Below are 13,989 nucleotides of genomic sequence, written 5' to 3' on the forward strand. Positions count from 1 at the left end.
GAAGGCATGATACCAAGAGCTAAGAAGTCACTAGTAACATTGCATTCAGCCAAAATGCAGAGAAAGATAATTACTATTTGTCAGATTTCTCTCTTTTTATTCAAAAAGGATTTCAGACTATAAAAATAATTAGTTTCCCCACAATAGCTCTAATATTAACTCCATAATGAAAAATACAGACTAACAGATTTTATTAGAAAATAAGATTTGTTTTTCTGATGCCTCCAGAAAAAAATATATCTCATCAGTGATAGACACCACCTTAAGGTAAAAGGATAGGTTAAATGGTATTCCATGCAGTTTAACTGAAAAACAAGAAGACATAGCTATTCTTTCTGTTGTATCTTATAGACTAGTTTGAGAAGCATTAGTGTTATATCTTTAAAGTTCTGGCAAAATTCAACAGTGAATCCTTTTAGGTCTAGACTATCTTTAATCAAGAACAATTTTATTATTGTATAAGACATTGAATTTTTAAAATTTATTTGCTTATTCACTTGACATCCCAATATCAGCCCCACCTCTTTCCCCAGTACCCACTCACACAAATCCTCCCTTATTCCCCCTCCTCCTCTTTTCTGAGAAGGGATAGCCCCCCATGAGTATTATGCCCCTTTCCCTACCCACCTATCAACCCACATTCCCCTCACACCCTACCTCCCACCTCCCAACTCCCACCTCCCACCCCCAGTATATCAAGTCACTTCAGGACTAGGCACACCTTCTCCCACTGAGGCCAGACAAGGTGGCCCAGTTAGGAGAACAAGATCCATAGGCAGGCAACACATTCAGGGACAGCCCCTGCTCCAGTTGTTAGATGATTTACATGAAGATCAAGCTACATATCTGCTACATATGGGGGAGTAGAGCTATGTCCAGCCTGTGCACGCTTCTTTGGCTGCTGGATCAGTCTCTGGGAACCCCCAAGAGTCCAGGTTAGCTGATTCCATTGGCCTTCCTGTGGAGTCCTGTCTTCTTTGGGTCCCTCAATCCTTCCTCCAACTCTTCTATAAGACTCCTGAAGCTCCACCTAATATTCGGTTGTGAGTCTCTGCATCTCTTTTCATTGGCTGCTGAGTGGAGCCTCTCAGAGGACAGTTATGCTAGGCTCCTGTCTGGAAGCATAACAGAGTATCATTAATAGAGTCGGAGAGCAGTGCTTGCCCATAGGATGGGTCTCAATTTGGGCCAGTCATCAGTTGTGCCATTCCCTCTGTCTCTGTTCTTTGTTTCTGTACATTTTGTAGGCAGGACACATTTTGTGTCAAAGAGTTATTAGTCATAAAGTGCAGGATAGCCACACTATAATCCACAGACCCAAAGAAGCCAAATAACAAGGAGGAAACAAAGCAGAATGGTCGAACCTTTCTCAGAAGGAAAAATAAAATAGATATCAGAGGTGGATGGAGGGAGATAACTGAATGAGAGAGGGAGTGAAGGAGAAATCAGGTATAGCGAGAACAGAGAAAAGAAATTGGGAGGGCATCTCTAGGATATACCAGAGACATGGGTTGAAGGGAGACCCCAGACTGTCTTTGAGGGTGATTCTAGCTAATACTCATGGCAGTGGGTGATATGGATCCTGAAGTGGCCACTTCTTGTAGCCAGGAAGGACTCCCAATAAAGAGACATTGCATTTTATAGACTGTTCATTTTTTAATCTTCATTTAGCTTTACTAGAATATATGTCTAGAAAGTCAACCAATCTTTTTATGTTGTCTAATCTATTGAAATATAGCTTTTTAAATATATACCCTAATAATTTCCTGGAGTTTGTTAATATCATTATTAGTATCTGTAATAATGTCTTCCTTTTGAAGCATAATTTTAATAACTTGAGTCTTCTCCCTTTTTTAATTAGTTCGGTTAAGAGTTTCTCAATATTTTTATTCTTTTCACAAAGCCAGTTCTTTTCCCCCATGGTTACCCAAACTATCTTCATTTACATTTACTCATTTTTACTCATATCTCATTTCTTTCTATGTATTGATTTGTGTATGGCATGTTATTATTGCTTGAACTCATTGGCACAGTAGACAATTTCCTAAACAGAACACCAATGGCTCAGACACTAAGATCAACAATTAGTAAATGGACCTCATGAAACCAAAAAGCTTTTTTAAGGAAAAGAACACTGTCAATAGGACAAAATGGCAGCCTACAAATTGGGAAAAGATCTTCACCAACCCTATATCAGATAGATATCGAAAATATATATCCAAATATATGATATCCAAAATATAATAACTAAAATATATAAAGAACTCAAGAAATTAGATACCAACAAACCAAATAACCCAATTAAAAAAATGGAGTGCAGAGCTATACAGAATTCTAGACACAAAAATATTGAATGACTGAGAAGCACTTAAAGAAGAGTTTCCTTAGTCATCAGGAAAATGCAAATGAAAATGACCCGAATATTCCATCTTATACCCATCAGAATGGTTCAGATCAAAAACTCAAGTGACAGCTCATGCTGGCAAGGATGTAGAACAAGGGGAATACTCCTCCATTGCTTGGGGGCATCTCTAGGACATGCCACAGACTGGGATGGGGGAGGCTCCCAGGCATCCCAATGATGATTTTAGTTGAGACTCCTAGCGGTGGTGATATGGAACCTGAATCGGCCATGTCCTGTACCCAGGCAGGACCCCCAACAGAAGGATAAAGACACCAACCCAACCCCCCAAAAATCCTTTTGATCCAATATTTGTCCTGTCTAAAAGAAATGCAAGTACATAGATGGAGCAGAGCCTGAGGGAATGGCCAACAAATGACTGGCCCAACTTGAGACCTATCTCATGGACAAGCACAAATCTCTGACACTATTAATGATACTTTGTTATGCTGGCAGTCAGGGGCCTAGCATAAATGTCCTTTGAGAGGCTCCGCCCAGCAACTGACTGAAACAGATGCAATACCTACAGCCAAACATTTGATGAAGCTTGGGACTCTTATAGCAGAGTTAGGGAAAGAATTGAAGGCCCTTGAAGGGGATAGGAACTCAACAGAAAGATCAACAGAGTCAACTTGCCTGGATCCCGGGAAACTGTCAGAGACTGAACCAACAACCAAAGAGCATACGTGAGCTAGACCTAGGTCCCCCACATATATGTAGCAGATATGTAGTTAAGTCTTCATGTGGGTCCTCCAACAACTAGAACTGGGGCTGTCCCTAAATCTATTGCCTGCTTGTGGATCTTGTTTTCCTAACTGGGCTTCCTTGTCTGGTCTCAGTGGGAGAAGGCTGCCTAGTCCTGAAAAGACTTTATGTACCAGGGTAGTGGAATACTCAAGGTTGGGCAACCTCCACCCTCTCAGAAGAGGAGAGGGGGCCATCGGGAGAGGGACCTGTGAGGTAGCAACCAGTAGGAGGGGTTAGTGATCAGAATGCAAAATGAATGAAAAATACATACATACATACATACATACATACATACATACATACATACATAGAAAAGAAAAGAAAAAAAGAAAGCACTTGCTGGTCTTGCAGAGGACCTGAGTTCAGTTCCCAGAATCCATGTCAGGTTGCTCACATCTACCTAAAACTCCAGGTCCAGGGTATCTGACATCCTTTTCTGGTCTCCATGGATACCCACATACAAGTAGCATATGCCCACACAGACACAAAAAATATACATAAATGAAATTTTTTTAAAAAATTTAAGAGGGTTAAGGAGGCATTAAAATTAAAAACAATCTGCTGAAGGCAGAGGTGTAGAGCTCATACAGACAGAGTCACTGCAAATGGTTAGATGCATATTAACAACCTCAGACAGAGAGCTGCTAGAGGCATACAGAGCTGAGTTGTGGGTCCAGAAGAGCCTTAGAGAGCAAGAATAACATGGCTGCATTCATAGATACGTGAATTGTCTGTGAGTTAATAGATAGACAGCAGTTCAAGTGTGATGTACAAAGCAGTAGAGACCAGGCTAATCTGAAGTTCCCAGAACAGTCATGAATTCTCTGGGATGGTCAGATGGGGAAAAGTGGGTGGAGCTCTCACCATCTCAAGATTAGCTGTGTTTTGTAGGACTCTGGAGTAGTTATTATACCTTTTGTTAGTCTGTTATATTCAATGAGTTTTTGGACCTGGTTTTTTAAATATGGTTTTAATACACTCAAATGCCCTTCTTTCCAATACACTTTGCTAAGATTACAGATGGTTGGTATATTTTTAACATGAGGAATAAACTATTATCAGTCTGTGCCTTCTAGTTGGTGCTAGACATGTGGTTGTGTTGCTTGAGGTTTTAGGTCTAAGCCTGGGCTTTGACAGATCCAACAAGCTAGGGTTGGCAACACATCCCCAAGACAAAAAGACAAAGAAGAGGAGGAGGAGGAAGAGGAGGAGGAGGAGGAGGAGGAGGAGGAGGAGGAGGAGGAGGAACATAAGAATGAGAGGAAAAGTATATGGGATAGGAGAAGAAGAGATAACATGAAGGGCAAAAACAATAAAAATCAGCACAGAAAAAGAAAAAAAATTAATTAATGGTCAGATCTAAAAAATTGAAAACAACAAAACTAATAAATGAATCAAATTTTTTTTAATATAAATGGATTTTTCCCCATCTCCTCCCAGTTGTCTCTTATAGCTTACTCTGGATGGATAATGACTGATTGGCTTTCTAAATCTAACATGTTAGAGCATAAAAATGTACTAGCAGTCTCTGCTCAGTCTGTCTGGGTTGAGTGGAATTCTCATGGAGAAATAGTCCTCAACCTGATCACACCAGCTGAGTATGAGTGGTTCTTTCTTCCCTGTCATCATTACCTCATCCCCTGAGCTGCATGTATGGTCCCTCTTTCTTCCCCAAGTGTTGCTGGTAATTTGTACTTTCTGTTAGAAAAGAATTATCTGTGGGCCTGAGGGAGCTCACTTAGTATTGACATTCAGTACTGAACTTTTTCCTCTTCCAGAATCCATGTGGAACTCCTTTACAAATAGGCATGCTCTGGGTTTCCAATTCTGCATGCCTTTTACTGTACTCTCAAGTGCATTTACATTTGAAAGTCTGAATTCTTATTATCTGCTCATCTCTTGAATCCACACTGATTCTTGTTATAGTCACTGTCTTAGTGTGTGGTGCTTATCCTGAGATACTTTGGAGTATGTAGACATAACGGTACAGGTTTGTTTTTTTGTTTGTTTGTTTGTTTGTTTTGCAATCCCCTGTTTAATATTTCAGTTACAAAGCTTCTCCTAGGATGGTCTTCTTCCACCAAACTTGTAAGGTTTAAAGTAGAGAATTCACTCCACAGTGTCTGCTCGGCTCACTTTACTTTTGCAGAGTACCAGATAGCACTCCCTTGGACTTTCCTTTTAAAATTAGTATATAATAATATAATACAATATAATTTTTGTAAATGCATTATTAAAGAAATAATTTCATTAAAAATTTTGTACATGTTTATTTTAGATACAATTCCATCCTCATTTATCTTCTTATCTCCCTGTCTCCCTTTTTCTAGAGGTACCCTTTATCCCACAGTAATTCTTTACCTCCTTCATTCAGATTTTCTAGTGTTTTCTTGTTTTTTTCAATGCCCAGCTGTTAAATCTTCTTTTCCCTTGACACATAGGTTCCTTTCTACCTTCCCATCTATATGCATTCCCACTTAAATATTCATAATTGACATTTAGACACTAGGACCTACATATGAAAAAAAATGTGTGGTGTTTGTCATTTTAAGCCTGGATTACTAGAATATTTTTTATTCCAAAAATACAGTTTTCTTGTATTTTTGTAACTTAATTTTTATTTATAGTTGTGGAAAATCCCATTTGTACTTGTATTAGATTTAATTAATCAGCCATCTGTTGATCAACATCAAGGCTGATTCTATTTTCTTGGTGTTGTGAAGAACAGGAAATACAATGAATGTGCTAGAATGAAGGGTTCTCCTTTTCTTTTTGCTGTTGTAGAGATTATCACCTCTGTCATTTTCCTCAGTTTTCTGTTTTAAAACCTGTTTCCCCTAAAACTCAAAATTCAATAATTATGCATTTAATTAATATGCATAATTTAATTAATAATTTTGATCTTTATTGTTTATTGTTGATTAGTATTACTGATTCTGTTTTATTTTTATATAGCCCATGTCTTCCTGCAGTCATAAATCTGATTTATTTTTGATTCATGAAGATGTGGAGTGCTTGGTATCAGTAACGTAACATCTTCCCCTACCTAAATTGTTATTTCTTGATGCTGTTCTCACTGCCAATGTCTTCTATAGTTATTTACTTTGTAGCTACCAAGCATTTACATGCTATATGTCCTATACTACTAGACATTTTGAGCTGATGATAATTAAATACATAAAACAATAATTCACTACCCCTTTACATATACACATACTACTATATTACTATTTTCATAAGCTAAATCATCTTATATTTATTATTATATTTATAGTACATTTCATTGGAATTTTATGCTTTGGGTTTTTAATTTCTGTAATAGTATAGCTTTGTAGCAGCAATTGTAATATTTATAATATCCTATATTTTCCAAATTCAACTCTTTGAATGTGATTTTTAATTCTTATATTTCCTTTCAAGGTATACAACATGAACAAACATAATTTCTCATACTGATCTGAACCTATGTTGGGTTGTATAACACTTTTAAAAAAAGAAACTTCTCTTTTTATTTATTTAAATGAAGCTGTTCTTGACTGTATGGTTGCTCCATCCTGGTCTCAAAAACATACAGTTATAATTTATGTAGTCATTTGTGAGATTGGAAAACAAAACTCCATCATATAAATTTGAAAGTATTGTTTTATGTTGCTATGGAGTATAGAGCTATAAATACAATGTTACAAAGGTATAAAGAGATATGACATCCTTCCTTTGGCCTCTATTTGCTAAGTTTTCATCATTAAAAATTATATTAAATGTAGAGTACAAACACACATGCACACATGTACACACACACACAACCACACATGCATGCTATAATCAAACTGAGGAATAATCCTATTGCTGACTTACTTAGAGATCACTAGTGTTTAATGTTGTTTGGTTTTGTGTTTACTTTGTAGTACAGAAGTTCAAGCTCAAAGCCTCGCTCATGCTTGGCAAGTATTTTATCACTGAGCAACAACCTCAGTTCTGCTTACTTACTTTTTTTAATTGTTCACTTTAACACTATTAACACTTACTCAAATTGAAAAACTAGAAGACAGTTCTTTTCAGAGTCCTGTCTTATTAATAAGTTAATATGTCTTATATATTTCCTGTAGCTTTTTAAATGTGCCACTTTCAAAATATGCATAGTTTAAATCCAGATAAACATTGTGGACTTCTGAAAGAATTTTTCTGACAGGCTTGGACATTTAAATTCTTCTGATCACCTAAGAACACTTTCACTGTTACCAGCCTCAGGTCTTTACTTACAATGTTGCTGGCAAAGTCATATGATTTAATCATTAGTCTCATTATTTCACTCATTAATTTGTAAACTCCCTATGTCTACCATGATGTCAAAATATTAACATGAGTATTCACCAAAAATTATCAAATAAACAAATATGTCTATGTGCACAAAAGAACATGCTCTATTTCAATGGCTCAATTATTTCTAAACCTTCATTAAGTATTTCTCAGTAATAATAAAAAAAGATAAAATTATAAACAGTATGATGGAAAGAATCACTAAAAAGTATTTTCAGTTCTCTATCTTCTAACTTAGTTTATTGAAAGAGAATCCAGCAACTAGCATTATCTCAGAGCACTACACAATGTCTGCAATGCTTAGAGACAATTTCTCAAATGTATATTAAAAAAAGATATTTTATACTTTGTTTCTTATTATTATTATCAGTTATTCCCTGAGTATAAACAGTTTGATAAAGCTGAAATATACTAACAAAATAAAAGTGCTAACAAAAAAATATACTAACAAAATAAAAGTTATTTTTATTAACAAAATAAAAGAGGCAATAAAATAGAAAAGGGTTTTATTTAAAAATAATCATTATCTTTATAAATTTTATACAAGCTGGAAGGACAATGAAAAAGATAAACACTAGATAAATTGTTGTAAAGGCCTTAGAATGAAACATTAAAATATTGTTTAACACTACAATATACATACTGATTCTGTGAATTAAATTGTCACTGAAGATGTGATAAGGGACTATAATCAAGAATGATTCTCTAATGTCCAGGATGCCCCATGTTCATCTAATATTTAAAAGGTTTAATATTTAGTAAGGGCTTGTTCCATAAATGCTACTAATATCATAGGAAAAGAAAATATTGACTATAAGATATATGAAATCAACACTCAAAGAACTACTAGTAGCAAGGAAGAATAATTAAAGAATGAATTTTTTCTTCTCTACAAGTCTGCTTAGAGCATCTCTAACATCTTTGTTTCTCAGAGAGTAAATCAGAGGGTTCAGCATAGGTGTGACTAGGGAATAGCACAAAGAAGCCAGCTTACTCAGTTCAGGAAATCTGTCAGGGGTGAGATACATGAAAAAAACAGCACCATATAACACACTCACCACACCCAGGTGAGAACTGCAAGTGGAGAAGGCTTTCTTCCTTCCCTCCGTGGATCGTATCTTTAGAACACTGGACACAATATACATGTAGGAAACAACAATGACTATGACAGTCGGTAAGATAATGATGCCAGATAAAGAAAAAGATACGATTTTATGAACAAAAAGGTTATTACAAGATAATCTCTGAATTGGTCGAGTATCACAGTAAAAGTGGTCAATGGCTCGAGAAGCACAAAAGGATAAAGTAAATGTCATGCTAGTCTGGAGAACAGAGCTGATGCAGCCACAAAAATACGAGCCTGCCACCAACTGAGTACAGAGACGTGTGGACATGTGGACAGAATACAGGAGTGGGTTGCAGATGGCAATAAAACGGTCATAAGCCATGGCTGCCAGAAGAAATCCTTCAGCCACAATGAAGAGTGCAAAGAGAAAAAGCTGAGCCACACAGCCTGCGAACGAGATGGACTTGCTCTCAGTCCAAAAGTTGCTCATAGCCTTCGGTGCAATAACAGATGAATAGAAGAGGTCGATGAAGGAGAGGTTGCCTAGGAAGAAATACATTGGTGTGTTCAGCCTGGGATCAGTCATAATGATGGCCATCATCCCAAGGTTCCCTAGAAGGATCATGGCATACACAAGCAGAAAGAGCAGGAAGAGAAGGATATGGAGTTCAGGGCTGACCCTGAAGCCTACAAGGATGAAGTCAGTCATATCTGAGTGATTGCGTGTTTCCCTGTCGCCCATAGAAGAGACCTGATGAGAGGCACAAGGCAAAATAAACAAACTCTTAGTTTGACCTTATGTTATAAATTGCTGCTACAGTACAGCTGTATCCAAGTCTGTAATAGTTAATATTTAAGCTTCAAAATACTGCAACTTAAACTGAATTCAACCAGCTTATGTGGACTCTACATCTTATTTTCAATTTTTAATTTCTAAATTTGATATAGTTCAGCATTTTTCTTAAATATACAATACAGTGTCTTCCTCCTAAAATGACTATCATATTTACTATACTAGTGATCTATACATTCCTTTGCTACTGCATAGGTAAATTTCAATATTGTGAAGCAATAACAAGAAGTGAGCATAGATAATTTAAGAAATGCCATAGAGGTAGCAATTTACATAGTCTGGGTTTAGAGATACAGCTAGTCACATTAGTATTCATTTCTGAATATTAATCCATTCATGCATTCATTTATAAGAAGTTGAGACTTAATGAATACTTCTAAAGCTGTATTCTTGAAGTCTTTATAAATGTATAAGTTCGTGTGTGTGTGTGTGTGTGTGTGTGTGTGTGTGTGTATTTATATGAAAGAAAGACAAAAGTAAACCTATGGTAAGGGGAAAAACTACTAGCAGGGAGATATAGGGAGAGGGTACTAAAGGGAGAGAATAGAAAGGTCTGAACTTGATCAATGAGATATACACTATGCATAATGAACATATGCCAATAAAAGTGACTGATTAATTTTCAATTACCTAATATGTTTAATTTCCTTCTGTGAGTCTAAAAGCTTTTAATTTTGGTTTAAGTTATGTACATCTAAAATGATGCGCATAGTGAATTGCAAATGAAAAATGTTTAACATTCATTGTAGAATTTTTTTCTCTCTTAAATGGACCATACAATCTCATAAAGAAAAAAATCTTTGTTTATTCTCACAGTTCAACATTTTTTTAAGAAAAATGAACAAAAGTTTTAAATGTTATTTGGTACCAGCCACTGAACATAATATTTGTGTGTGAGAGTACGATTACTTTGCATTTACCCTGCATATGATCTTAGATCTGTTATTGATTCCTTTGTAAGACACTGCAGACTTTGAAGTCTCTGTATTAACTATATATCCCACTTATTCTTTCCATTTTGAACTTTATATGGGCAATACTAATTACAGTTAACATTTATGTGACATTTTTATGCCAAAGTATACTTTCTATATGCATTCCAGATAGTCAATTTAATATATACAATAATAATAACACACACAAATACTGCTGTATTTCCATGTTTCCTTAAAAGGTGTAGAGAACTAATCTTCTTGAAATTTACTAACTAGTGTCAGAGTTATAAAAGCAAAAAAATTTGTTTCTAGCATCTATGTTCCTGATAAAATCATCTTATAGTACCATCAATAAAAACTTCCTATTTCTTTAATTGACTTTAGCATTATTTCTTATCTTTAATCCCTTAACTCTTCAACCTGGGTCAAAGCATATTTTCTAAGAATAATAGCAATTATTAACATACATTAATATTATTGATTATTGAATACTTTTCACATAGTAATAGCTCTCCCAAGATCACAAAAAAAAATCTGTGGTCAGAATATCATTTGGGTATTGCAAATACCAATTAATCAATATATACTTGTTATAGAAATTAAAATAGACTAATAGAGCATGCAGACTCAGGGTCCAACCTGAAGTCTTCAGAGTTATGCAGTTATATAACATAACATATGCTTCAAGTTAAGATAGACTCTCATACTTTCTAATTCAGACCTTGGACACAGTTTCTTACAAAAAATTGCTTTATCATATATAAAGAGAATAAAACTAATATAAGCCAAAGTTTACTTGTGGAAATTAAATGACATACATGCATAAGTCATTTGACTCCATGGAAAAGTCTTCTACCAATGTTATCCATTCTATCAGACTTCTCTATAATTGTCCAATTAATTCATACCCAAACAATCAATTTTAATTGTGTTTGAAATTTGTAGTATGCATATGGCCTTTTGGGATGTCAGTCTAAGTTGTAGTAAGGAACTAGGTAAATTTTTAAAGTTTAGGAAATAAAGAAATGGATGAGAAATGTGATTAAATTACATCAGAAAATCAAAAATTAAGATAAGAGTAATGACCACTATTTATAACACATTTTAATAATAAAAATAAAATATTAACTAAGTCTCTCAAAAATTACATGTCCAGATGTTATAGTAACAGAAGCTTCTAAATTAGCACAGCGTGTGATGAAGTGTGAGATACTGAAGCAATGAAAGAAAGCTGAAGAGTCATGTAATATTTGTAAACAGCAGATTATCTTTAATATTGCCTAGACCCAAAATCCAAGAATAAATAGTATTTATTCTTATCTCATTTCCTCATATTTTAATATTAGTGACAAATGTCCATTATCCCTTCCATATCAATAGCTTCTTTAAAATGAAACTCAACTTTTTGTTCTCCATGTATTTGTTAGCATTGTTTCTGAATCTGGTCAATGGTCTTTAGTGATTGTAGTACATATTTACTATATTGGTCATAATTGAGTGGTGATAGGTGTACAAAATCATACCAATGTTCTATAAATGTGATAGAACATAACATATAAATATCAGCAAATTTACAAGCAGAGCCATTTATATCTTAAGAAAGGAACTCTTCACTCAGTAGCAACCATGAACTTAGTCAGTTGATGACTTGTTGTTAAATCTCAAATATGTTTAAAGTTACTTTTACCTTCTGTGGTGTGGTGGTTTGTCAGAATCTCTTTTAAATGAAGCAGTAGAATTCCAAGGTTCCTTCTTTTGGTATATTATTCTAGTTCTATGAAGGCTAAACATAAATTTAATTAATTATTCTATCACAGTGGTATTTTAAAACTATTTTAGGATTAAATAAACCTAATTTTTCAAACATTCATTCATAGTCTGAGTTTCAGAGTCTCCCACAAGAAAACCATAACCTATACTCATCATTACTCTTTATTTAAAAGCAATCTTCTGCTTTATTGTTTTCTTGAAAAATTATAGTCTTAGGAGAGAGTCAAGATTAACTTTCTAAATGTTCAACTGCTAAAGCTTAAGTGATCTTAAAAACTATAATTTGTAGACATGCAAAGTCAAGCTGAAGAATCAACCAGCAGAATATTCTCTGGATACATTCTTAGATTCTTATATGCTTTAAGTAAGGTGATATATACATCCAGGTCCTGAGACATCTGAGACCTCTAATCTATCAAAGCATCAGAAAAGGCTATTCACAGGGGATTTAGACTCAGTATAATATTATATCCTTTACAAATAAGCATAGCATTGAGATTTCCCTCACCCTTCTGGGAGACAGCCCTCTGGGGATAAAAGGAAATACAACTTAATTATTACGATATCTATGTTCCACAAGTATGGAGACAAAGTATGGAGCAAGAATTAGAGGAGAGGCCATCTGGAGACTGCTCTACCTGGGGATCCATCCCATGTGCAGTCACTAAACGCAAACACTGTTGTGGATGCCAGGAAGTGCATGCTGACTGATATACCTGTCTCCTGAGAGGCTCTGCCAGAAGTGGAAACTCAAAGCTAACCATTGAACTGATTATGGAGTTCCCAATGGAGGAGGTAGAGAGAAGACTGAAGGAGCTGAAGGAGTTTGCAGCACCATTGGAAGAGAGGCAATACCAACCAACTAGAGCTCCCAGGGTCTAAACCACCAGCCTGGGAGCACATAGGGAGGGACCCATGGCTTCAGCTGCATATGTAGTGGAGGATGGCCGTGTCAGGCATTGGTGGGAGAGGAGGTCCTTTGTCCTTTGAAGGCTGGATGCCCCAGTGTGGAGGAATTCAAGGGCAGGGAAGAGGAATGGGTCAATGGGTGGGGGCGCACCCTCATAGAAGTAACAGGAGGGGGGATGGGATAAGGTGGCTCTGGGGGGTATGGGGACAGTAGATAACATCTGAAATGTAAATAAATAGAATATCCAATAAAAAAAAAGGTATCTTTGTTCCAAAATAAAGTAGATGAGGGAAATGGAGAATCTAGATATTTTTAAAAATCATAATAAAAATTAACTACATGTTGAAAGACATTTCCTTCCTTATTGAATCTTTGAGATAAGGTAAAATGATCTTTTTCTTTAATTTCTGCACCAAAAAAAAAAGCATTTGCAGTTTTGACTTTTAAAATTTTTGTTAAACAAGGCAATGTAGATATTAAAGGGACTATTGTTCTTTGTTATATAGTAATAGTCTTATTTCCCTCAATTATTTTTAATTATGTTTTTTATTTTATTTTTAATTATGACCAAGAATATGAAACATGGTAGTAAGATGATGAAATGGACAAGTTCAACAGTACATCTAATTTATCAAGTTATGACTAAACTATGGCTGACTGGACTTAAGTCAGGACCATTGTTACTTTTTAATATATTTTATTATTTCTTTGATAATTTCATGCATATATATAATGTTTATGGCATACTATTCTCCTGCCCCTTCATATAACCCTTTTCCAAATTATCCTTTAAAATGCTCAATTTAATCTCTTTTTAGAATAACTCATCAATTTCAATTTTTATTTTCACATATTCATAGTTTTGAGATTATCCACTGAAACACATTTTACCTTCTAGAGCTCATATTAATTAAAGAAAAGTGACCATCTTTCAACAAAAAGTCCTCAACAGGTGAGAAATCATACCTTCTACCCTTCTATATTAGCCAA

At 35.2% G+C, this 13,989-nt stretch overlaps 1 protein-coding gene across 1 annotated transcript; it reads right to left on the bottom strand.

Moving 5' to 3' along the window:
* Positions 1-6,107: 6,107 nt before the first annotated feature.
* LOC143436452 (olfactory receptor 9K2-like) lies at positions 6,108-12,418 on the bottom strand. The gene is made up of 2 exons (XM_076920842.1): positions 12,007-12,418; positions 6,108-9,282 (listed from the first exon to the last, which is right to left on the bottom strand). The coding sequence occupies exon 2, from the start codon at positions 9,271-9,273 to the stop codon at positions 8,332-8,334; it is 942 nt and encodes a 313-aa protein (XP_076776957.1). The 5' UTR covers positions 9,274-9,282; positions 12,007-12,418; the 3' UTR covers positions 6,108-8,331.
* Between the last annotated feature and the right edge of the window lie 1,571 nt (positions 12,419-13,989).

The sequence above is a fragment of the Arvicanthis niloticus genome, chromosome 22, assembly GCF_011762505.2.
Source record: "Arvicanthis niloticus isolate mArvNil1 chromosome 22, mArvNil1.pat.X, whole genome shotgun sequence".
Classification (NCBI taxonomy): Eukaryota; Metazoa; Chordata; class Mammalia; order Rodentia; family Muridae; genus Arvicanthis; species Arvicanthis niloticus.

Bases quoted from the DNA above. Each gene is read 5' to 3' on its own strand.
- LOC143436452 (XM_076920842.1), bottom strand. From the start codon at position 9,273: ATGGGCGACAGGGAAACACGCAATCACTCAGATATGACTGACTTCATC.